The 25,890-nt window shown below is 43.9% G+C and overlaps 3 protein-coding genes and 2 long non-coding RNA genes across 8 annotated transcripts; 2 read left to right on the top strand and 3 right to left on the bottom strand.

Moving 5' to 3' along the window:
- Positions 1-3,231: 3,231 nt before the first annotated feature.
- On the bottom strand, positions 3,232-5,011 carry hoxa1a (homeobox A1a; the record flags this gene model as incomplete). Its single annotated transcript, XM_079749950.1, has 2 exons — positions 3,232-3,592; positions 4,401-5,011. The coding sequence occupies 2 exons, from the start codon at positions 5,009-5,011 to the stop codon at positions 3,232-3,234; spliced, it is 972 nt and encodes a 323-aa protein (XP_079606076.1).
- Positions 5,012-8,705: 3,694 nt separating this feature from the next.
- hoxa2b (homeobox A2b) lies at positions 8,706-11,522 on the bottom strand. The gene is made up of 2 exons (XM_079749856.1): positions 10,473-11,522; positions 8,706-9,809 (listed from the first exon to the last, which is right to left on the bottom strand). The coding sequence occupies exons 1-2, from the start codon at positions 10,834-10,836 to the stop codon at positions 9,052-9,054; spliced, it is 1,122 nt and encodes a 373-aa protein (XP_079605982.1). The 5' UTR covers positions 10,837-11,522; the 3' UTR covers positions 8,706-9,051.
- A 199-nt stretch (positions 11,523-11,721) lies between these two features.
- On the top strand, positions 11,722-14,317 carry LOC307085167. Its single transcript, XR_013812351.1, has 2 exons — positions 11,722-12,549; positions 13,578-14,317. It is a non-coding gene; the product is annotated as an uncharacterized lncRNA (long non-coding RNA).
- On the bottom strand, positions 14,167-24,746 carry hoxa3a (homeobox A3a). Of its 4 annotated transcripts, XM_079749853.1 has the most exons (4): positions 23,294-24,746; positions 21,995-22,058; positions 17,638-18,229; positions 14,167-15,794 (listed from the first exon to the last, which is right to left on the bottom strand). In XM_079749853.1, the coding sequence occupies exons 3-4, from the start codon at positions 18,110-18,112 to the stop codon at positions 15,001-15,003; spliced, it is 1,269 nt and encodes a 422-aa protein (XP_079605979.1). In that variant the 5' UTR covers positions 18,113-18,229; positions 21,995-22,058; positions 23,294-24,746; the 3' UTR covers positions 14,167-15,000. The 4 variants fall into 4 exon arrangements, with proteins under 4 accessions (XP_079605979.1, XP_079605978.1, XP_079605980.1 ...); XM_079749852.1 differs by lacking the exons at positions 21,995-22,058; positions 23,294-24,746 and adding an exon at positions 20,203-20,615; XM_079749854.1 differs by lacking the exons at positions 21,995-22,058; positions 23,294-24,746 and adding an exon at positions 20,419-20,615.
- Positions 20,853-25,842, top strand: LOC307085166. Its single transcript, XR_013812350.1, has 3 exons — positions 20,853-21,191; positions 24,745-24,895; positions 25,131-25,842. It is a non-coding gene; the product is annotated as an uncharacterized lncRNA (long non-coding RNA).
- Positions 25,843-25,890: the final 48 nt, after the last annotated feature.

Here is a 25,890-nt window from a genome sequence, read left to right as displayed (position 1 = left end):
CTGCCTATACTATTCTACCCGATCGCAGTGCCTTTATCCGATCTGTCTGTTTTCTCATAAATCAGGCAATGCACAAAATTGCAAGAAGCGATCAGAATTGAACCCACCTTTCTAATATTCTGAGGCCCTTTTAGTCAGCGCCATAAAGGCCAAATACAACCCGTACCATCCACAGTGGTATTTTGCAAAAAACAGACCGTTCGAGCGAGACGTTCTCGTTGTGTGTCTAGTTGTGTGCCGATGTTGTGGTTTGTAAACTGTTGTTTAGGTTCTCGGTTGCTGTGACACCTAACTGATCGGTGACCGATGCTTGAACCCGGGGTCTCTTTTGAGGGTCAGCTGCTTCTCTAATCCAATCAGCGCCGTCCCTGGTGCAGGGGTCTGTGGGGCTGAGGGGTGCAGTCTTTGGATTCCAACTTCCTACGCTTTTCAACAATTATATAGGCCTATGTTGTCTTTAATCACAATAAACCATGATGTACCGGAATACAAGTCCGAATATAGAAACCAACAGGAACATTGTTTTTTATAATACCATTATTGTTTGTTATTAAACGAATACAAATTCATCAGACAATAACATTGCAAGAGGCCTTTACTAGGCTTTATTAGGACTATATTATCTAATATTATATTAGATAATATTAGATAATATTAGATTACATTATACAATATTCATCATTAAGGTTTGTGCATCGTACATATTGCGTATAGGCCTGTTAATGAAAGCAGCGACCTGAATTTATGGCCAATTTCCCTAAATGTATTCCACCTGTGTAAATACTTTTTTTTTTCAGACAAATGGACCTATTTTCATGAGTTACTTTTATAAAATATAGGATATTGCTTATTTTAACAAAGCTTAATATCAAGGAATTGTATCCTAGTGTATATGTATTTTAAAATGTGCCTCGAAAGGACAGAAATATTTTGTTTCCGAATGAAAAAAGAATTAACTTCTAAATAGCTCTGCACACATAATTGTGCACGTCCCGCCAATAAGCCGGGAGCAGTGCGTATAAAGGCCTTTCTACAAATGATTATTTATGGGAAAGTGAACGTTAAAATATAATATGCAAGTTTATGTGAAATGTGGTTCGGGGAAATAAATTATGCCAATATATACAGTTATATTTGTGTAGCATTTTGTTTGAAATAGGCTTAATCTCCATTGGATTCGCTTAAAATGCAAACCTTGTTAGCCGGTTGGTTTTATGTAGCCTACGACACAAAAAAAGTGTCACAAATAAATATTCACTGCAAATTCCTTAAAGTGAACATATCTTAGTCTGTATGCAGATGTTCCAACGTCCGCATATTTTTTAACAGTTTTTAGTGCAGATGTTGAATGCCCAATATCTTCATGGTCGTATTTACGTTAGATCTCCTTGGCAGATATGGGCACGCGTGCGTATTTTTCATGTTTCTTTTTTATATGTCAAGTTCAAATAATTCAGGGTTGAAAAAGAATGATCAAGACAATTTCGTGGTATTCACATATCACTAATGAATAAGCAAGTATCGGCCTTCCTAATAATATAACACTGGCGTCACTCTTAAAGGCCTGCTTCTCTGCTTCCTTGCCCTTGAATGGGAAGGAGAGGCTCCACGTCCGCGGTGGGCCTCCTGCACCAGACATGAGGCTCCCAGCCCGGCCAGGTGGATTCAAGGTAAAGGTAAACGTCAGTCATTAATCATGGTACGATTTCAGCCCTGCATTCCCTCTCTGGCAAGGACGACTTAACCCCCCTGGAAACAGGAACCAATACTTTGCAGTTAAGAAGGGGTAAAAACAAGAAAAAACATCGGATCATTCGCTCTTAATTTGTCGGTTATCTGGGCTTCTTTGAACAGTTGTGTGAATATCTTGAATCAATTTGCGTCCTACTCTTGTATAGCTCTCAGCGAATTTCTCCATGTGTGGTTGTGTCTGGGGTAGTGTAGGTCATACCTGACAGTTGGAGTTTGAGCTACAGATGAAAACATACATTAGCAAATGTGTGCCAGATAGTACCAACTTACAGTGTTTTCATCAGGTGCGCATGACCGCACGTACACGCAACTTAGCTGAGTCGACACTGACAGAGCTACCAGCCCCTTGTCAATAGCATAACCTCGATTTTTAATCGATACGGTTTATTTTTGTCCCCTCTGTAAGTCAGGAGTTCGATAAGGTTGTCATCACAAATGACGCTGACGTCTGCGCTCACATATCCTCCGTGGATAAACATGCCTTTATTATGCCAATACTGCTGTGCCCAAGGGACGGGAGCGCGCCCGTCTGCATACATTGAAAGGTTCCAAGGCGCGCAAAGGGCAACGTTGAGAAATTAACAAGTCTGCTTTAAACACGTATATCATCAAGCGAAGAAGGGAATACAGGGTCAACCCGTTGACCAAAGGAAAAACAAATACGTTACAATAGTCTCAACAGCACCCTTTTTACGCATAACGCATCTTCAAGCATTCCATAAACTATCTTCATTGAAGTGGACCTCGCCAAAAAAAAGATACCAAACATTTTCTTAGAAGTAAAATCACTTTAATGCACATGGTTTGACCCGTAAACCTTGCCCCGACAATACGAAAGAAAAGTAAATGAGACGTGTAACATACCCTAAACTGATAAAACTCAGCGTCCAGAGTCCCATTCAAAAGCGGTGTACGCATCATGCAAATGTCGCACGTGATCAATCCAGATTGGTATTCGCGACATACAGATAGATCAGACACTACGGGGTGACAGATTGTTAACACTCAATAAGAACATAGAACAGCAAAACAATATAGGCCTGCACGAGGTCTCGTCTCTTTGATTGTGATCATGACATCAAGTGCAATCACTTTGTCTTTGATTTACAACTTTGGCACACATGAGGTATTTGTTTCCTTTGTACATAATATAGTGGAACATTCAAAGACTACGGATACGTTGGCACATTCACAGTATTTCAGAAATAAATCTCAAAATGGGCGGCCAAACCCAAGTTTGGTCATCTCTAATCTAAATGCTTTGGTTTTCCAGACACTGAAAGAAGTCAAACAAGACTTCTTTTTGAAGAAGTCAAACAACAGAACAGTCGACATTATTGTCAGTGTGACTGTGTCCATGTGCATGAATTCAACCGTATTTGAACTAGTCGCACATTTCCAAATGTCCTCCATCACACCTTGGATACGCGACTTTGGTAGTCCTGCTTGAAAACACACGTGTATGCTGGCTTGAACTGTTCAGTTGGACACGTAAGGATCCGTCCCAGCGGAGGGCGTAGGGGATGGAGTGGACGGTGCCGAGAGAGACTTCTCAGATGATACGTCGTCTGTTTTGTCCTGACTGTCTCCCGGGTTGGTGGGAGGAGCTTTAGCCGGCAACAGTCCTTCCTTCTCACGCTTCTTCTGTTTCATCCTGCGGTTCTGGAACCATATTTTCACCTGCGTCTCGTTCAGCTGCAGCGCGGCCGCAATCTCCACGCGCCTCGCCCGGGTCAGGTACTTGTTGAAGTGGAACTCTTTCTCCAGCTCCGTCAGCTGCTTCGTGGTGAAGTTGGTCCGGACGGTGTTCGGTTGTCCGCCATAGCCGTACTCGCCAGACCTACCTGCAGATGAAATTGCAACCGTCAATGAACGAGCTAAATGACTAGTGTGTGTGTGTGTGTGTGTGTGTGTGTGTGTGTGTGTGTGTGTGTGTGTGTGTGTGTGTGTGTATGTGTATGTGTGTGTGTGTGTGTGTGTGTGTGTGTGTGTGTGTGTGTGTGTGTGTGTGTGTGTGTGTGTGTGTTGGGGCGGGGGGGAGGGGTAACACTTTCATAACTTTTCACACTATGATCACATTCAGAGTGCAGAGCCACTTGTTGGCACCACGAGCAGCAGCAATTGTTCCACTTTTACGCAGAAGTTGGTGTTGTTGTTGGTGGTGCACATCGGAATTTATTTCTCAAAACACTTCTACCGTGGCCCCGTTAGTTGCTGTTACTGTTGCTCATGCAAATGTGAAAGTAAGTGGAAGTAAGTAGTAGATTACTTTATACTCGCGCGATAGTTTGTTTTGCAAAAAACAATAGACTGGTCACCTGAGATTTAGGGGTTTGATTTATGTCCTCTCAGCCCTTGAAAGTTTGGATGCAGTACATCACGTGATCCCAGTATGTTGGTCTACTTTGCCAGACTAAAATAGTTCCAGACAATTACCCCCCGGATGTAATTGTTACTAATAACACCCTAATGTGCAGCTTCACACTGGACGGTGGACAGTGGACAGTGGGCTATACATTCACTCTAAAAGTTCCATACGATTGTAATCCGGCATCTTAACAAACGTCATCTTTATGCCAATCGTTGATATCGATAAAGGCTACCTCACTCTCAGTAACCATAGGACCACCCATGTCGTATTTACGCACGCACCTGTTTTAGGAGGATTCCGTTTGACTTTCATCCAGTCGAACGTCTGCGCGGATGACGCGCCTTCGGACAGGGGCGAGCAGCATGCCTCAAGGTGACCCGCGTGCAGCGGCGATAGAGAGCTCGAACACCCGGCGAAGTGGTTTAGGCTGCCCTGCTCGTGCCCGCCGCCGTAGGTGGCTTGGGCGTATTGAAGTTGGCCCAAGCTTGCAGCCCCGTAACCTTGACGATGCTGAGACACCATGGAGGCGGAGATATTCCCAGAGTACATCAAGGGGCCGCACGAAGAGAACCCTGTTGCTGACTCCACTTCCTGGTTGAGCGTGTAATGGTTATAGGTTGCGCAGAAGTTTTGGGGCCCATAGCTACACGCCGGATGGGCCCCATAAGCCAAACCAAGAGACCCCGGATTCGACTGGTATGACCCGGCTTGGTGGGAAGCGTTGTCTGGGGAAGCCCTGTTTGACGTGAAGCGGTCATCCGCCCCGCAGTTGTTCAGGGCAACAGCACAGGACTGAAAAGTTGTAATCCCATGGTCAGCGTGGAATGCCCTGACCGAGCACGAGCCGCCCTCTCCGCTCATCACTGAGTAATCTAAGAAGCTGCTCATTGTCGCATTGTTTTAATCGGACTGAGGGACGGTGCGCGAGGAGACAGGTGGTGACGAATCTCCCTTTTTACCCTGAGTGACCGTGCCAACGTTTACCTATGGGAAACTCTTTCCCGATCACAAAAAAGGGAGGGGGCGCATGTGCCGATATCAATAAACGCTTGCTGTCACGTGGCCCGGGGTCAGCCAGTCAGGTACTTGTCCCGTTCCCCTTTCGCGGTGACAGATTGGTGTTTGAGAGGGTATTTAAATTCCAAGCGCTCGTCGATCAAGGTGACGCGCGTCTGCACTAATGTATTGGCTGGGCAAACAATGAGCCGGGAGGCAGACGGCAGTGGGCAGCCCCAGGGTCGCACGGAGAGCAGGGAACGGAAAAGGTTGCATCTTAGAGGTTTTTCTTGTGAATACCATCACACTGAAACAAGGTATGGCATTTTGGAATATGCTCGTGTGTGTGTGTGTGTGTGTGTGTGTGTGTGTGTGTGGGTGGGTGGGTGGGTGGGTGGATGGGTGTGTGTGTGTGTGAGAGAGAGAGAGAGAGAGAGAGAGAGAGAGAGAGAGAGAGAGAGAGAGAGAGAGAGAAAGAGAGAGAGGGAGAAAGAGAGCGTGCGTGGTTGTATGTTGATGTGCTTGAGCGTGCCCTCGGTGCGTGCAGCCTATTTTCTTTGTAAGCGCGTCGAACGGTCTCTTTTTGAGGAGGCGCATCCATTTGGAAGGCGTGGAGTGCAATTGTCACGTGGTTGTGATCCTGTTTAATGTGACCGATGTATTTTCCCGAGTTTCCACAGTAGTGTTGCGGTGGAGGATTACGATGCGGATTGATTAGACAGAATTTATATTTTAATAAATGACAGTTAGTGATAGCCTGCTCTTTGTTTTCCCACGCAGGTCATGGTGAAAATGCTCTATTGCTGTTTCATCTTGAGGGAACGTCACTAATGGCATTACGACACGCTATATTGTGCGGTTGTTTCCTGGCATAGGGTCACGAGGTCATATGTCTACCATAGACAGCCACGCCAAGACATTTTAATTATGGATGTACACTCATCAGGTGATTTGATTTGATAGCGAGCCCTGTCGCTGGAGTCAAGGCAATACCCGAGGCGGGAACGTGGGTTGCTGCTTGTCTTATTAAGATTATTTACCAAATACACCATGATGAGAAATTGGTTTTAATGAAAAGAACTCCTGAAAAGACTTAAGGCAGGCCAATGTGTGCGTAGGAGGCTGTTGTAGAAAAACGATGTAGTCGCACAGCCGATGAACAGCACTCCAATCATCACACAGGGGAAGGCAAAAAAGGAAAAAAAGAGAGGGAGGGAGGGCAGAGAAAGGGTTGTCGGATAATGGATCTGCGCCCCCACTGGACGTTTAGCCAAAAATACACGGCACATGCCGTAACGAACCCATATTCAGTCCGATTTTAAAGAGCAGATCTGAAATAAGGATTTTTTTTCAAATCTCCTAAAGACCAATGGAAAATGTATTAGGGCTTACACCCTATACCGTGTGCATAATAAGATTGTAAGTAGACTTACATTAGACTAAATGTATAGCATGTGCTATATTTTTGGTTTCCTGCGGGTTGCATTAACCCTAACCCTAACTAAGAAAAGCAGTAGTGCAATGGTTGTACAGAGTAAAGTTTGCTTTGGAAGGTAGGAGCATGACATTAGCCGAATATAGCAACAGCCTACCTGGTGAAGTGAAAGAGTAAATCTTTAAAAAAAAAAAAAAATGTTACGTATTATTATTTTATTTAATTTATTAAACAGATAAGTATTTCCCATAGATAGGCCCGTTATAACTGGACCCCTATATCGGTCTCCCTCTCCCCATCCCCCCTCCTCTCGCCAGCTGCCTCTGTTCCCGAAAAGGAGTGCGTGGGCGCATGAATCCCTGGCTTCTCCAAACTTTGTGCAACCCTACTGCAGACCTCGGAGCTCCCAGCCCTTTGTGTGAGCACATGCTCAGAGAAAAGGCGCGCTCTCTCGGAATGATTTTGTTACTGGTCCTTAGTTCGTTTCAGTCATTATTGGTTCGAAAATTCTGTAGGGATAGTACTAAAGGAATACGCACGTGCACGCACGCACACGCCCACGTACACAAACACACAGACACACACACACACACACACACACACACACACACACACACACACACACACACACACACACACACACACACACACTAACCCATGTTCGACTCAAACATATGTTCAAACAGTCAATGGTTGCTGCTTATTGTTTCCAGAATATTCGATAAACCAGATACTGGACGCTGATAAACATACTCACAAGGATATGGACTTAATATATGTAGATTAGTATATGAATCGATCACAGTGGGATTGCAACTGGTGGTTGTTAGCTTTTTGCACGCGCGCGCACACACACACACGCACACGCATACGCACACACACACGCATACACACACACACACACACATACACACACACGCACACTTTATGCCAAGTCACAAAATTTCCATTAATCAAAACATTTAGTACATTTCAGAAATAGTCCCACATTACGCTCTTTACCTCCATTGCAGACCCAGCAGGGAAACTTGCTATTTTATTTGCATTATCACACTCTATAAAAATACCCAATATACCTAGGCTATACAATTTCCACCAGATAATGTATTATTTTTTGATGAAATTTTACAAGGTAAAATAAATTGGCCTCCTATGCAATCTGTTTTGAATCACCCCGCTATTAACAACTGAGGAGGGATGCAGTCTTAGCTTGGGTGGGCCGCTACTGCTACCACTACTCTCGCCGCGCGATGCGTGTTTAAACAAGCTATAAAAATGAATTATTGCCAAACGTACGCCAAGCCTCTCTTCCTTTTTCTACTGGCTATGGGAGAAGCATATGAAAATGTAAGAGGGTTTTTATTTGTGCACATTGCGTCACAATTGCTCTCTGTCCGTCTCATTCATGCCACGGCTTGATTTATGAGCTCGCGAAGGCAAACACCCGCGCTGTGTTCGCCGGCGCGTGCACCCAGTGCTAAGGAGATGTGCTCCATGAGCTTTCTTGCTAGCTAAGTGGTTATAGCCTACTTACTCGTTATAGCCTACTCGACAGAGTTTGGATGTTTTAAATGAATGCTTTGAAAGTAGTTGCTGTGGGTTTGCTTGGCCAATACTATTTTGTTTATAGTTTTTATTTTGTTTATAGCCCTAAAAATGCTATAGGCCTACTGTTCTTGGTAACATAATACAGCACTTACCCTGGATTAAGTGTTGGTGTTGGATTTAAACACCAGTGCAGTCAATTTAATTCAACATAAATATACCACATTAATTTGTTAATTAAATTAAGAGGATAAGATTAGGCCTCTTTATAATGGCCTATTTGCAAGTAAAAGTTTTCAAAATTTCAAAGTAGTTTTCTAGAAAGGTCTGTTCGAACTACACAGTATTTTCTTGGTTTTTGAAAATTATATCAAAATGTATATTTGTACTGACCAAGTATATACAAAAGCATACAAGCGAATTCTACTATTTTTTAATCGTTAAACCGTAAGCCGTAAATAATTATCTCCGTATTGTTGTATACGTATAGCCATTTTGCATGAGGTCATTGGGTGCTAGTCAATCACATTAACATATTAATACTTTTTAAAAAGATCTTTAAACAGAACAAGTATGACTGCGCAAGAAAAAAGAGACACACGAAAAGGTATTTGTAGCAAGTTAATTGTATTCTAAAAAAAATATCGAAGACATTGGAGCTATACAAAAATAAAAGTTACCAGGTTCCATTTGCCTAATATTTTCATATATTTCCCATACACTCAGAAATTCTATTTAAGGAGAACAATTTGTTATGGTAACTATATGAACGGTTGTTGTTTTTAATGTTAAATTATAAACTTTCTTCCTTACCTTGGTTTAATCTCCTTGTTTAATATAATTAATAACTGTCCCGGATATACAGAACCAGAAACAGAACTAACATTATAGTTAATACCATCACTGCCTGGCTGCACCGTCCCTGAAGAAACACGTTTTTGATTGAATTCCCTTAATAGTTTAGATGCTGCAAGTCGATCGTAGTAAGAGACTCCGAGAAAAAATAAAAGCTGTCCGTAGATATGTCCACTGGACTGTCCAGTGATTCTGACAAGTCTGGCGAGGCTGCATCGGAGAGCTGAAGGCAAGAATCCGAAGAGAATGCTTGGAAATCGTGTATAGAAAGATCCAGGCTTGTGGGACAGTCACCATTGTCCGGGCCAGATGCAGAGCCGGGGCCTATTGTTGACATGCAGCCTGGAACAGTGGGAGACGGGTTGGAGAAATGTTTCAGATTTTTGTCATTGCTGTTCAGTGGCGAAACTGTAAAGCCCGCAACCTCGCTATTGTGCGGGCCTACATTCTGGAGCTGCTGCGTTGAACCGAGCGGGTTGAGCTGAAAGGAGCAGGTATCTCTCTCCAGCAGGGCTCCGTTCCCAGGGTTGCAACTCTTCTCGTACATTGATCCCTCGTCGTCCTCATCGCTGTGGATGCCGTCCTCGGAGCCGGGCGCTTTCCCCTCTCCGTTGTGGTTCTCTTTGCTGTGGTTCTGACGCTTGTGCTTCATGCGTCGGTTCTGGAACCACACTTTCACCTGCCTCTCGGTGAGGTCCAGCAGGGCAGCTATCTCGACTCGCCTCGGTCTGCAGAGATACTTGTTGAAGTGGAATTCCTTCTCGAGCTCCAGCAGCTGTGTGTTAGTATAGGCTGTCCTCAGTCGTCGGGAGCCCCCTCCTCCGCCACCACCACTCTCCAGAATCTCAGGCGAGCCTATAATAACAACAGCAGCACCATAAATTAGTGGGATATTAAAGCAAAGTAAAGCACGCAGTTAGGGCTATAAAACACAGTCGGTAAAAACTACTGGAGGCTAGTCCACAACGCATTGGTCACTGCAGCAAAATGGCCGCTGGCTCCACAAACACACAAGCATACATTTGCACAGATTATGTGGTGTTATATTTGAGAGCGCTCCACGTTGGATTCCACATTTTACGCGCAAAGAGATAAACAAAAACGTAAAACAATTAAAAGCTGTGCTTTAAAGACAATGGCGCCTAGTAGTAGAGTGGGGATCTAATGAATTCTCCAGCTGCCCTTCTCGGCAAAAGCACTCCATCACTCTTCATTACTGTCACATATCAAAACTCTGGCAATGCTAGGCGGTGAGGGCCAGCGTTGAAATCAAATAAATCATCGTACAGTAGCTTACACTGCTTCACCCATAGGATTGTTTCCATTATTGAACAGCTAAGTTATATACAACTAGGTTTGTCACAACCCAAGGAGTTCCCTTAGCTTATGCCTTTCTGGGGTTGGGCCTTTTACTCTGGGGCTCCAACTTAGCAATAAATAGTTAATGAACAGCACACTTGACCACCCTGTTCTTTACCAATTATATTCCTAATTTGTTGTAATTCAAAAATCACCCACCTTTTGGAGAGAAGCACATAGGTCCATTCGAGATTGTGGTGGCGGTGGAAGTTGGCATGTGGTTCTTCTTGGAGGCTTTCTTCTCCCGCATCCATGGGTACTCCGGGGGTAAGGAGGCTGTGGGCAGTGGACTGCATCCATCGGGGCTATGCCTAGGCCGGCTGTGCCGCGGATGGCTGCCCGGGTTGAGGCTGGGAATGGTCTGCTCAAAAGGAGGAGGAATAAGTGTCGGGCGTGAAAGCGTCGAGCTCTTGATTGATGAACTTTGAAATGAATCACCGACAGGGGGGAAAGATGTCAGGCACTCAGCAAGCGACGGCTGACTATTGATAAAACCGCTCTCTCGCTCGTATTCGTAATTCATCTCCGCTCCCTGAGAGCCGAGGAAAGTTTGCACGAGTATTTTTATAAATGTGGCGGCTCAGTGAGAAAGAGAGAGAAAAAAACATTTAAAAAAATCTCCTCGTGTCCTTTTTTCCTATTTCAATGATTACGGCCGTGTGGGGACCGAGCTGCTATTAAACTATTGAATTCATGGAGACAAGGTTGAAATTGGACCGAATTGCCTGTCACATGATTACTTCTGCCCAATGACAATTTAGTGTTTAATCAAAAGAAGCCACTGTCTGCCTGATTGATCCAAAAACACTCTGGTGAAGACCGCCTCGCTCTGTGGGGACGACTGTTTTTATTTACATCTTTGTCCGGTTAGTTTATCCTCCTCTCGCTTCCCCAGTCCACTCCACTAATCTACCAAATGTTTTAAGAATGGCTGACGCTCGGTATTACTGGGAAGTAGCTTGCGGGGTGCGCGGGCTCGTGCACTCCTCTTTCTCTTATTGTTAGAGAATGTCAGTCGAGAACGCCCCCACCACACACAAATCACACCAGTAGCTTTGCCTCATGCTAAGCCTGCGGTCATTAGCCAATCTAGCTATTCATACAGGCAAGTCAAACTGAAAGCCATGAAATAATCTACCAACAAACGTACAGTAAGAATCTCTGACTCGGTGTTAAAGTGCCCATAGTAAATCTCACTATTCATCTGAGGTCCTGTGCCTAAATATAGGTCAAACAAACTGCATAGCTTAGGCCTACACACCGAATTACATATTTCTCTCTTATGACTGACATGTGAGATGTGTTTGGTCCCGATATATCCATTGACTATAAGAAAGGTCAATAACATTTCATCCAAATATCTAGCAGCAACACGTGAGAGATGCTAGCTACTGATATTGTCTGTAGCATATCACCCACAAAGGGTGTATTCAAGCAGCACAGTGTGTGAATATACAACCAAATACTGTAAGAACCATGCATGTAGTAATACATGCAGTAATAACACAAAGTGCAGTGTAAATAACACAAAATGACACAATAACACAAATGGAAGTCCGCTACCATTTTCTCTTAATATTATACATCTGCAGTCGCATAGGCATCTTTACATGACAATTGAGTGCTCTGACCCAGGATAGATCAGGAAAAGGTGTTGGATGCACTAGCAATAGGTACGATTCGTATCGTTCTGAGGTATATTTGTTATTTTGACCTGAAACAACAATTTTGAAACAGTATTTTACTTCAATAAGATGTAAAGCTGATGGAGATTGTCTTTAACTATAAATCCACCCCGCCGTGTTTATGCTGTGTAATGGCTGCCACTGAATACTCTGGGAAAGCCACATTTTAGGATGTTTTTTCATCAAGTCTTTTTTCTCCCAAAAACTGAAATAGTGAGTGGGAAAGGGGAAAGAAGAGAAGAGGTAGGTCTCGTTCTGTTTATTGCTTATATACCAAACAAAGAGTCCTGGAAGCCTGCACGCGATCAATCTTACTCGCCAAAAGGTCTGACAGCTCGGTGCCCTCAGAACACATTTAAGGCTTCTAACTCTCTCTCGGATCAAATGCAGCCAGGAAGTAGCGAGAAACACTGGTCACTCAGATTGGAACCAGTCTCTGTTCTCAGTAATAGGCGGCGTATAGCTGGAGGGACATCTTTAAATATGTTTATAAAAATAATCGAACAACCTGGCGCAAGGATTACCTTGTGACGAGCCACAATGCGCGCACGGTAGGTGGAGCAGTAACGGTGCTTTCCATTGTCAATGTATTCAGGGAATTCGTTGCTATTCGTTCTATTTTATTTTAGGTTTACTCCAATGATGGTGACTTTAGGGCTGCTGTTGCTTTATCTTTGGGTTGAGATAAAGCAGCGTTGGGAATTCAAGCCTTTGTGTGCAGGGAGAGGGAGTGGGTGGAGGCATTCTGTGGATACATGGTCGGCCTACACAGTTTTCCTAACAGCGTCTTGGACAATAATAAGTGAATGGGAATTTGATCAAATAAAAAAATAAAAAATGGACATAATTGTATTTGTGCTTGTAACATATTTGTTGGACGTCGCTGTTGTGTTGTATCGGAGTGCTTAACAGCGTGTGAGTGCATGCTGGATCCAGATTTGGTCATATACATCATCTCTTTTCACAGGCACACCATGGTTCAATTGTTCTAGGTTCCCCTGCTAACCATATGTTGGGGGCAGTAATGTTCATGCCCTCCAATATCAATCATTTTCAATGGAGGAACAGTTGCTACATTAAATGATGAGCAAGTCTGAGTAGATTATGTAATAACACGTTTAAAACATAATTCAAACACCCACATAATTAAAGGACGAAAGAAGCCAGCCTATGCCATTTGGAAATAATAAGCTGTGTAATTTAGTAGCACCACAACAGAATGACAATTCTGAACAAAAATAAATGTTCTGGTACACAGGCTGGTTCGCTACATTTGAGAAATGATGTAGGACTACAGTCGCCCATTGCTTATGTCGCCTATAGTTGATTGAATTAGCATTGCCCTAAAATATGTTCACTTTGAATGATGGTTCGTTTCTGAAAACTTTGCTGGAAGAGTCTTGATGCATTTCAAATGAAATGCAGTTTTCAGCATTATCGTTGGAATTGACCAAATAATGAAGTAAGGGGTCATAGTATTGAAGTGGGGTCTTTGTAGCGCGTCAGGCTTTTCTTAAAGGGATCTCTAAATTTCTTATTTTTTGTGCTATTTCTCATTATGCTTCTCTTATTCTTGCAGATATTCAAGAAGGTCCTGCGAAGTGTTGTGACTGTGACCACGCAGTTAAGAATCCGGAGTGAATGCTACGTGAGCGTTTTCAGGGGCTTAAGAATAGGCCTAGTTAACATTGCCAGCCTTTTCTGTGGATGTAAAAAAACATTTTGTCAATTCATTTCAACCAAATAAAAAAACGTTTTCTTGATAGACACGTGTACATTCGTGTCCTCATTTGAAAGATGCCATTTAAATTGTGTTGTTTTAGCTTTGGATGCTAAACCTCATATCAATACCTAAAGCTTGGCATGAGCTACTTTTGTGAGTCTCTATATTGTTCTCTAAAATATTAAATTATTTTCGATATTTTGACATATTCTAATGCTTGCATAATTTTTTTATTTCGATGTTTTACACTGTCGGCCATTTAAGTAAACGTTTGCAACGTATCACATTAAGACTGAAGATAATCTATATATATTTCTTAATTCATTTATTTATTTATTCAAACTGGAGCAGCATGGAATGTTTGAAATAAAAAAGAGGATATTTATTTCTCTCTGTTCAATAAAAGAAATTGTTCATGTGTAACGCTTCCCACCCTTATTGCATGATTGATTGATTTTACATTCTTAGAGAAAAATAAAAACTCCTGCAAGAAACCAAAAAAACGCCTACGCACACACTCATGCACGCGCACAAACACACACACACACACACACACACACACACACACACACACACACACACACACACACAAAGAACCATAGCAGCGACCATAAAGTAGTCTGGTGCTGAGTAACTGATGGAAACTACAGGTAGGTCTATGAATTGGGACGGATCGCTATACGCTCAATTACATCCTCCAAATAATACTAAACTATTCTATTTTTCAAATAAAAAAATAAATAACATAAGAAGGTCAATATGAACAAAACAAGCGGGGAGGGGGTGGGGTCATGTGTAAGCTCAAGACCCTCCTTCTGAAAATGTATCATTCCACGTGAACCCGGCTCGTGGTTCCCTATAATCCTTCCACACGTGCAACAAAATGCAAAACACAATTTCTTCAAATGCGGATAAATAAAAACAACGGACAGATTCACATTAAAAATGAATAGCATAAAAATATGTTCATAATACCCTGTTTGATTGTTGGCTTTAAAACAACAACGGCAAAAGATTAAATAGGCGTATGCATATAATGTTGCGCACCCCCTCATCCCATCCCCCCTCCCCCCCACTGCACAAATAATGCTTTTGTGGAACAATGACACAAGTAAATAGAGACGAATTCAAGCAAGCGTGATTATTTTTCCTAAGCTATTTCACACAAAAAACTATAGAAAAAACTAAAAGCAGAGAGAAAGAGACAAGGAGGTCGTTGAGAAAGAAATACATAATTTGTCTGGAAGTATAAGACAATGGGGCGGGCTGCGCCACACCGCTACAGATGCGTCAGTTTGGGCGCTTCCTGAATTCTTCCCTGAGAATAGTGCGGCGTAAGGTCTGTGTATGTCGGGTTCGGATCACACACTCCGTGGTGGTGACTGTTGGTGCCCATTGTGATTGCTCCGTTATAGTCCATGTTTGCGGACGGCGGGTGCGAGAGATGCGTCAGACCGAACACGGAGGGCCCAGAGTTGGCTATTGAATCGATGTAGCCTCCGCCAACATACACAGGGCTGCTCTGCATGTGCGTCCCGTAGTTGCCATTGCCTTGGAGAGGGTGCGCGTCATACTCGGGCGTGGCCGAGTCCGTCCCAGCATACCTCTTCTGGGAGGGCGGGCAGTTGTTCAGAGAGCTGTTCAACGGAGGGGGATATGACGTCGCAATACCGTATGCATTTTGGTGTGGTTTGTTGTACGACGTCGGCGACTGGGATTCATAAGGAACACTGTTGACAAGAGAATGCATAGAGTTGAGGTATCCTCCTCCTCCGCCATTAGCGGAACCTGGCCCCCCGGGGCTGCGCGGGGACTGGCCGCCAGGGGAGGGCATCATCCCCACCCCCTTCTGATCCTTCTTGTATTTCATCCGACGGTTCTGGAACCAAATTTTAATTTGTCTCTCGGTGAGGCTCAGCAAGTTGGCCATCTCCACCCTCCGCGGCCGGCAGAGATAGCGGTTGAAGTGGAACTCCTTCTCGAGCTCCACCAGCTGGGCGCTCGTGTAAGCTGTCCGCGCCCTCTTCGACGCCGCCGACCCCGGTGGACTCTTGTCTCCGGGGCAACTCTCTACTGTTAGGGCGGGAAAGTGAGGGGATGTTAGTCAATAATACATTACACCCCTGCACACTTGCGCGCACGCGCACATACACCACACACCCCGTGCGCCCCCCCCCCCCCTCCCCCCCCCACACACACACACACAATCACACAATCAAACACAAGCAGTGAGGAATATAAAGTCAGGAGGGTATTAACCGTGAGGTTTACAGAGAAATGAATCATATACTTTGAAGATAAATTCGCTGGGCCTGATTGCTCAAACAGAACCTGAATCATCTGATTGTGTGTGTGTGTGTGTGTATGTGTGTGTGTGTGTGTGTGTGTGTGTGTGTGTGTGTGTGTTGTGTGTGTGCATGCATGCCTGTGCTTGCACATTAGTACCATCATGAGGTTTTGATAAATCCTCTTCCTGCTGTTAAATACCGCGGTTATCTACAGGGTTCCACTAAGCCAATTAACATTTAAAATATAATCCGCGTGGAAGGGCCTTTTTCACGTTCAAACTAATCACACATCACAAAGATGCACCCGACACCGCCACGAGTTGTAGCCTATAAAATTCGTTCCGAAAAAACATGACCTCAAAAAAGCCACTTGGAAGCCATTTGACCCCCATCTCTCCCTGTAGCCCATGGTGGAAGCGCGTGTAATGGGAACACATACGTTATGTATTCCTCAGGGTACATAAAGTTAGCTCCCATTGCTCGTAACCGACAAGCCTCACCTTCCAAGAGGCTGGAATCTGGCTGCAAGAGCAGAGAGGTGTATGGCAGACTGCCAAGCTCTAATACATTTTTACCGGCCGCTGTTCAAAATAAAGGCACCATGATATTGTATAACTTGTCTGCGTTAAAAACATATATTAATAAAAAAAAAAGGAGGGCTAAGTGAATCTAGAGAAGGTGGGCTGGGGGCTAATGCGGTTTCCATTCAGCACAATTACCAATATTATTAATTCAATGAATACCAATTAATCGCCGATATATTTTGTATTGCTTAACTGCGTAATGAAGTCAGACGTTAGATGCTGTATCATGAAGACGGATTGGACAACATTATTAGGGTAAAAGGAATTTCATTTCTTGCTCTTGTAATATCCTGACAATGTAGGTTAATATCTGGGAAAAGTTACAACGATCTCCTTGCTGTGATGACGTCATACCGTTTGAAATACAAATCTGCTCCGTTATAAGCTAATAAAAATCCCCACACGCCCCCCCCACCCCTCACTCCACAGCCACGCGATAACAGTGAAGGGGTCGTGGGAATCTATCTGCGAACTGAAGGCTCCATGTGTAAACAAGTGCCTACCGCCCCACTCAGCAAGATCTTTACAAATGAAAATAACGCGACAACTGTTTTGTTTGTTTATTGACACGCAGGGAAGAAGGGAGGGGGGCTGCATAATGTTGTGTGCTTACTGTAAGAGCGGGTCAAGTACAGGACAGAGGGAGAGGGAACGGGAGAGTGATTTGCTACAGATCATTCCGCCCATTATAATTCACTAGTACTGAATCGTATCAATAGTTTGCATGCCGAACGTGTGTGTGCGTTCGTACGTGGGTATGCATGCATGTGTATCTGCAATTACTACACTTTTTTTTTTCACTGTGTAGAGTGTGTGTTTTTGTGTATTTTTGTGTGTGGGTGGGAGTGTGTGTGTGTGTTTGTGTGTGAGAGTGTGTGTGTGTGTGTGTGTGTGTGTGTGTGTGTGTGTGTGTGTGTGTGTGTGTGTGTGTGTGTGTGTGTGTGTGTGTGTGTGTGAGTGATTTTGCGTGTAAGTGCGTGCGCTTGGGCGTGGGGGCCTGCACGCGTGTTTCTGTGGGTGTCATAGACCAGGTGTGGGGCCTACCTGAACTGGTACTACTGGTGGGTTTCTGCTTGGTGTTCTGGCGGGATTCCTTCATCCAGGGAAAGATTTGCTTGCTGCGTGCCGATGACGTCGGCGAGCCATTCTTTACACAAGCCGGCTGGTTGGACCCGTTGCTCGTGTTTTGGGCGACAGCGTCGGGAGATTGTGGAGGAGGAGGGGGAGGAGGAGGCCCTGACACCGACACCTGTGCTTGATTGCTTTCGGGATGTACCGTGGACTGTGCCGCCTGAATGGCGGAGGTTCTGTCACAGCTCTCCGCCATCTCCCCCTGCTTCTGCAAGGCCACGGAGCCGTCGGGAGACTGCAGGGAGCATGCAGGTCGATGGTACTCACTTTCCACATGAGAAGCCCGGGGATATTGGACTTGATTGGCATCATAACTGAAGCCATTTGCGCTTTGATACGGGTAGCCAGTGTAAATTGCGGAGCTGTCGTAGTAGGTTGCCTTTTGCATCTCGCCGTTTCCCAATATTTATTTCAGAAACTGACAGGGTCTTGACACCCTTGTAGAATAACATTGGCACCCTCTGATCACGTGACGCCTCTCCGCCAATGGCCTCCTCGGGTGAACCTAGGGTTACAAGAAGCACTGTGAGGGGAAGAAATGGTGGCGATCCATCTTACTTTTCAATACAGGCATGACACGGGAGACTATGGAGGCAAGATAGGGCCAACAGCCCTGTAGAATATTACCGTTTACCTTATGGCTTAAGGAGGGCACAAAGGCATGTACTAACCGTGCATTACCATCTGTGCATTACACCGTTTTCACATTTTCTATTTTTTTTAACCAATTGAATCTTATAACAACTTTGCAACATCATTTTGGTACAATGTTATCCAAATGCGAACACAGTTTTATCAATCGCTGGATAACCGTAGATAATAATGTTAAAGAACATCCATGGATATAATGCATACATAATTTAGTCCAAATGGATAAGCTGTATAGTGCTTTTAACGATGCAGCCTATTATTTGATCTCAATCCACTTTCAAAGTGTCTTTACACCTCACATGCAATTTACACACGGTTCATTATTATTTGTAACTACAAACCAAACGTCCTATCGTGACAAAAAAAAACAGTGAGCTCTGGTTGCACGGCCACCTGGCGCGAAGCATAAACATTCGCAAAAGTATTTTTTTGTTCTTTGCAAGATAAGTGAACGCGCCGCAACGAAACCTGAAAAACCGGGCTGCACCGGTGCGTCTCCGCGGCCACGGTGAACTTTTCCTTGCAGGCTCGTAACAATGGCTTCAATCAGTGGCGTTTGCCGGTGGCAGTGGCCAGTCTCAGTGATATATGGGGGTCACCGTACCGAGACAACTCACGAGGAAAGAGCGGCCCAGTTACCAGTCCAGTCAGGATTTGTGTTCAAACAGAGAAACTATATGCCCGACTAATCTACACGTGAAGGACCCAAATAAGTAAATATATATATATTCCTAATGTCCATATATGCTGTTATTTTATTGACGATAAAACCGTTAATCTTGATCGACATAACACAAGATTCTTTCTTTGAAAGCAGGATATTCCGCTAGGCCTGTTTGAATAAGATGATTCCCATTATCTCCTCCGGCAAGGTACAGGGTATAAATAACGAATAGATCTAAAATATTAAACTAATAATAAATAATAAACCATAATAACGGCTTGTTTCTAGTTATAGACATTTAAATATAATCCAACTAATACAACACTGGGGAACCTACTAAACATAGGCTTCTACTAATGTTAGTAATACTAAGAATACTACTGAGAATAATAATAACAATAATAAAATTAACATTGCATATATTTAATGCCCATAGTCTATGATTTATGACAAGTCAAAGAGGCCTTTATTTGTCAGATGTAAACCGTGAACATGCTAGATTATTATCAAATATATCTGAAATACAAAACTGCTATCATATAATCAAGTAAGTAAACAAGTTAAAATAAGACCAAATAGCCCTTATCTCCAACAAATACAAAGATATACAACTCGTTGTGGTTAAGGTAAGGTAAGCTTGTCCGACCCCAAAATACTCCGTGGGCATTACATTAACAAATTACATTATTATGCAACGACGACTGCTCATTTAGTATGCCTACTCGATTTCAAAGATAGTATCTAATTATATATTTAAAAGGTAAAAGTGGCATGGCAAGTCGTGAACAACATGTTCGCAGTAAAACTTCAATTACAACCGACAAATCTGTAAAAAATCAAACCCATATTCTGCCGTGGCCAAGGTGGGCTAATCCGTTGTGTGCAAATTGGACGCATGACTAAATCGGCTCCACAAAGGATCATCGGGAATAGACACCGGGAATATTCATATGTAACAAAATAAATCTTTCCTTAAAAAACAAAAGCAACACAAAAGACAGACGAGCTCTCTGTGCACTCCACGGTCCACGCGAGAGAAATCTGCTTGCCTGACTGTGTGAACTCTTCCTGAACCGAGATGTAAGTCATACGGTGATAAATCACCGCAAGACACACAAACTCTGCCATTTACAACCGAGGGAGCCTATTCCTGGCCTGCTTACCTTATCCTCTGACGACGAATGCAGAGCACGCCGCAATAATTTCTCATTCAGCGACCAAATCGATCAAAGCAGTAATCCAGATAAAAGTTTAGGTAAATGCAGCTGGGGTTGAACAGCAACAGACTGCGACCCATAGACCATGCATTGGCGACCACAACACAAAAAAGGCAGGGAACCAGGAGGACTCCTCGTGCAGGAGAAACAAAATCCTTTCACCTTTTCCTTTTTTTCTTTCTCTCTCCTTCTCCTGTTTGACGTGGATGGGTAAACTGAGATTACGAAAGCAGGCGTGAGCACTCGGGTCACGACGATAAGCGCTATCTGCCCTGACGATTGAACTTATCACATGCTGCTCGAGCTATACCCGGGCTTCATACACATATTTAACGTAGCCAGGGCTAGGCTGGACTATGTCGTCGTTCACAAGTCCACCATGCACACTCACAGTGAACTCCCCCGAACCATAGCGTCACCGTAGACAAGAACAATTATGCAAATTAAGCAGCGCTATGTTCAAATCAAGTGACTGCCTCTCCACACCCACTAAATCAGTTAGTGTATATGGAAAAAAAAAACAATGCACGCGAGCCCACTGCAAATATGTGTTTTCTTTGCATTAAATGCTCTGCGAGGAAATATTAGGGCATGCCTGTGTATAGTGCAGCGTGGAGCAACCGCTGACAAGGGTTTCCCAGGGATTACACAGAGCTTCTATTCACCGATTAATCATTAACCAAGCCCTCCAAGACACTGCTCTATCCTTCTTTTCATACACAAAACGGGCTTTAATGGACACGGTCGCTTCTAGTTTTTTAAGGGGGGATATTTTAATCGGATTGCCAACAAAAAAAACCTAGGCGTCATCCAGGAAAGGAACAAGTTGAATGGAATTTGTTTTATTTCCTGATTCAAAACGACGACTGCTACCAGAAGCTTGGCGATACAAATCTAAGGTTTCATAAGGCGGACGGAGGAGCACGCGCGGAGAGGTATCAGAGGGAGAGAGGGGAGCCGACAGCCGGGGAATCCCTCTGCATGTTAATGGTGTCTTTTGTAGACCAAAGGGAAAAAAACAAGATTTATGTCCTCTCGCTTCTTCAGGCTGTAAACACGTCAGTAGCTCCTTCTGGTTTTGGGACGGAGACACAACGACACAATTAAAAAGTAGAGCACACCGGCGTGGGAGGGCGAGTGGGACAAAAAAAATCACGCATTAGGTTTTTTTTAGCCAACGTGGCTTTTCCTAACAGGAGTACGGGGGCATTTGTATAATTATTTACTCCGTTGTCTTTTGGTGAAATGCTGATTCGTGTTTCTCTTTGAAGTCACTATAGCTTAAGGGTTAAATGTCAAAGGAGTAAGTGGGTTGCATTGCCGGGGCTGAATAATAAGACACAAACATTTTACCCTTATTCTGAAAATGTGAGTAAAAAAAAAGGGGTTGCTTGAGTTGGAAATAGCCAACTATATTTGGGGGAAGACCATGTGAGCGTCCGAGAAAGTATCTTCCGAGGAGTAAGGCGCCCGCTCTAAGAGGTACGATTCCCTTCGTCATTTTTATAGTGATGAATGGCGCGACAAAGACAAGTGGACGAGAAGGGATTATTGCTATCAGCCTCCTCGCGGTTCTTCCGCTGCAGCGGGGAGGAGATGTGCTGAGGCCGCGCGCCTCTCCCTGTGAGCGCCTTGGCGGGCGCGCGTGCTGCGTTATTATAAATTGAATAAGGATATTATCACCGAGCGTTCATAGCTTAAAATCGATACAGATATGGAGCTGGGCGTGTGGACTTACCGGCGGCTAAGCAGGCTCTCTGGACGATCGTACCAAGGCCTTCTGCGTTCACCTCGACAGCGGTCTGAAACAAAGAGTCAGAGCACTTAGACTAACACTCACACGCACAAACACTGAACAGTTTATACTGCGATAATATGTGTGATATTATTAATTTAATTTCGGTTTTAAATTCATGCTTCGTATGTCTAGCCATAAGCTTCAACGCCGCTTGGGCCTGTACCTACATCCAGCAAATCAAATATATAGGTCAACTAATGCACTGTTTATATATGGAGTTTATTTACACATAAGTGTTGCGATAATTCGAACAAAATACGCTACAGCAATTAATTAGCCCGGGGATTATATTATTTATATTTTGGTTGCTTAAATAGTCAATAATGTCTGTTATCAGTGCAACTAAGATAACGAAAAAATGTGTCTGAATCACAAGTCTCTTTAGTAAGGGCCAGCTCGTTTATAGCGCCACACACGCGTTGTTTAGTCTACTAACACAACAACAACAACCTGAATCACATATAGCTTCGCACTGAACACAACTCACAACACAACTTGTGCTTATTTTTTATGAGTACCTTTTAAATGTATATATTTTTTTTGTTTCGTGTATTTCCTATACCACTATGCTGAGAAATTGATCGAATAGTCATTAGCTGTCGCGCGGCGGCTTCCCTGAGTCCCCGCGCCCATAAATCACAAGCGGGCGTCGTGACCTCAGCGCGGCCGCGCGGTCCTCGATGGCACTCCGTCTTCCATTATATACTCGTTTCCCTCGTGGAGCGACACAATCCTACTGCTTTCCCTTACTTTTTAAACCGGCTCGTGTTTGATTTATCATTTACTCCACTAATCCATGTAAAGAGACAAGATTATTGCACAATTGTAGGAAGGACTTTAAGGCCTTGGTGCGGTACATTGTAGGACTGGCGTTCCAATGAATGCTTTGCCCGAGTCTGTTTTCAAAAACAATGTAGGGTAATTTATTGGTCTTCAATTATATATTGCAAATATATATTTACAATAATTGCGCTCCTTGTGAATGCAAGTACAAGGCATTTGCAATCCTGATCACAATAAATAAGCTGTACATTTTTGAGAGCTGTTTATAATTGATTTGAAAAGCTTGCTACGTTAAGGTGCATTTGTTAAATCCTCGATACCTGCAGATATCCTGATATTAATAGCCTCCTATTACGGCTCCTCTTGCACCCAGGCGAGGAGCCGCTTCTCTTTTCAACTGACCCCAACCTCGAGCGGCCATAACTCACGACAATAATGAACAATCGGCGGAAATACCTCAAAATAAAATCCATCCTCCCAACGAATGGACTCGGATTTTGTCCCCGTGGAAAAAACATATCCGTCGGTGAAAGCCGTAAAATACCATCCACAAAAACCGCGATTCTTCCTACACCTCCCTTTCAACGTATCTCCCTATTTCTCTCGATTAAAACAAAGCCCAGACCCCCCTCGCGGAAAGTGGGGGTAACTCGCACATAATCAGCATCATATGCCCGCATCGGGACAACGCTTTTCCTCCCCGTACCATAACACGGAACATTATTATGCGTCCGCTCACGTGACGCAACGTCAACTTAAATCCGTTTTATTTGAGTCCGTGAATCATTAATGGAGGCAGTCGTTGCCCCCGAGGAGAAACGGATCCGTTTGGACGGAGAAAAAAGAGGGTTACATGACATTACAATGTATCTGGCAAGAGGAGCGGGTCTCTCGCAGAGCAGCAGCAGCTTTTTCCACATGTCGCCCCATTCAGAGGAGTGGGTGTTCTGTCGCTTTTAAAGTGCCATATATTTACTGGCCATTAGCGGTAAGTGAGCTTAGTGTGCTATACCTGCTATATTATCTGCAGTTTAAACGCAGTCGCAGCGACTGCTTTTGCAGTAGTAGTAGTAGTAGTAGTAGTAGTAGTAGTAGTACGTTTGCGCTTCGAGGTGAGACAATTCGTACTGAAGAAGATGGAGAGGATTGTAGCTTCCAAAACATCCCTTTAGGGTGCCCTAATTAGGGTATTACAACATCTCCTCTTTAGGAAATCAAGGACCTACAGTGAAAAGCCTGAAGCAAGTACTCAATGCTTCCCCCCCCGTTCTTTACTCCTGCGTTATGTCATAACGCCCTGTGTGTGTCTCAGTTACCGCCGTGCGTGATGCGGACCCATTATAACTCACAGCACACAATAGCATTACCTGTTGGGTCTTCTGAGAAGACGCGTGCGCCGCGGTGGTCCTAAGTGGTACATGTACCTATAGCCTCTGTCAGTCAGCGGTGGGCTGAGAGTGTAGCTCTAAATACGTGACCACCAAACATGAGTCCGTGACCCCACGTAGTATAACAGGGATCACCATTCCGCCTACATTGACCTGCGTGATTCCTATGAACATCTTAGTGATGTAGTAGTACAGACGGTGCAAAGGGGGATGGCGGTCCGGTGCCAAGAGTATAGGCTATACGATATCTAAAATGGGGCTATTAATGGGATCATATCTTGTATGGTATTTTTTATCGGCCAATAACCTGCCAACCATATCTATATGAGTCTGCCCTAACTATGGATATGTTTTGTTGAATTTTTTGCATCATTGGTTATTTGACCTCTTGGATAAATGTTTTGACCTATATAGCTTCTTGAGATATTGCCAAAAAGTATTGACCAGAAGACGTCTCTCTCTCTCTCTCTCGCTCTCTCGCTCTCTCTCTCTCTCTCTCTCTCTCTCTCTCTCTGCAAGGTTTGGCGCTTATTTCCCGTCAACATGGAGTTGCAGGCGTGGAAAAGACCAGCCACAACTATTAATCATTCTGGGCGGACATGAACATCGCCCCACTCCCACACCAGCCTTTGTTTTCTCAAACTACAAGTTGAGCAGTAAACTTTTAAAGGCACGGGCTGGAGAAGAGCATATCTTTCAATACATCTTCACAATGCAAATATAACGGCCGAGAGCACCGAACGCGTAATAGATAGTTTACGCGTAATACAATTTAGATAGTTTACGCGGTGCTTGATTGTGTTATGGAGCATGCTGTTTGGATGTCGTTGTTACGGTTGTACTTTCTTGTTCTTTTATTGTATTTGTGTACTTTTTTTCTAATCGCGGTCCATGTGTTTATCCAGGATCGTCAACTAAACAGGAAAGTTGGAGAATGCTGGAGGCGCTGGAGAATGTTTGGCGGACGTAACGCAGGACAGAAAGCAGACCCTATACTCCCACGCAGCCTTTCGCCACCGCACCTGAACTTTTCCCTGACCCGGGGAGAGACAACCAAAGTGTGAAGTTTAAAATCCAGAAGTCGTGGAAAAGAAGGCACATAGTCTATCAAGGACATTTGTTTTACAGACAATCAATCTTATTCCTAAGAACGTATACACTACCTTATAAGACCCATAAGACCTGGACCCTAACTGTGGTTCAATTCGTAGGCAAATATAATTTGAACGTATTGTTTTGAACGTTTATAACACTGCTCCGTTGTTTGAAAAGAGGTAGATATGCAATCGCAAATGCATATTTGCTGACAACTAAAGGGAACTAAAGGCGCAAACCACTTGTCACCATTCTCTCTTTGGATGGCGGCCAGAGAGCGCTACATATCTCCCCACAATGTTGACATCCGGAGGTCTAACGAGTAGGCTTAGGTTACCGATAAACTCCACAAAAGATAAATGCTACTCGAAGGTTTACAACCGCCAACATCAAGGCTAATGTGAAATTCAACAGTTTATCTAGTGCCCTTCTGGTTCACTGTTTAATGGCAGAAGGAGAGTTTGAAGGCGTTTCAATGTTTGTACTGTGAGTCGTTCATGTGGATTGTTTAACTAGTTTCAATAAAGAGTTAATATTTGTTTGTGTTGTTTGTGTTGTATTAGCTTTTTG

This window comes from Pollachius pollachius (genome assembly GCF_949987615.1).
Source record: "Pollachius pollachius genome assembly, chromosome: 13".
Classification (NCBI taxonomy): Eukaryota; Metazoa; Chordata; class Actinopteri; order Gadiformes; family Gadidae; genus Pollachius; species Pollachius pollachius.
The sequence above is the reverse complement of the archived record's forward strand: the minus strand, read 5'-3'. Positions and strand labels throughout refer to the sequence as shown.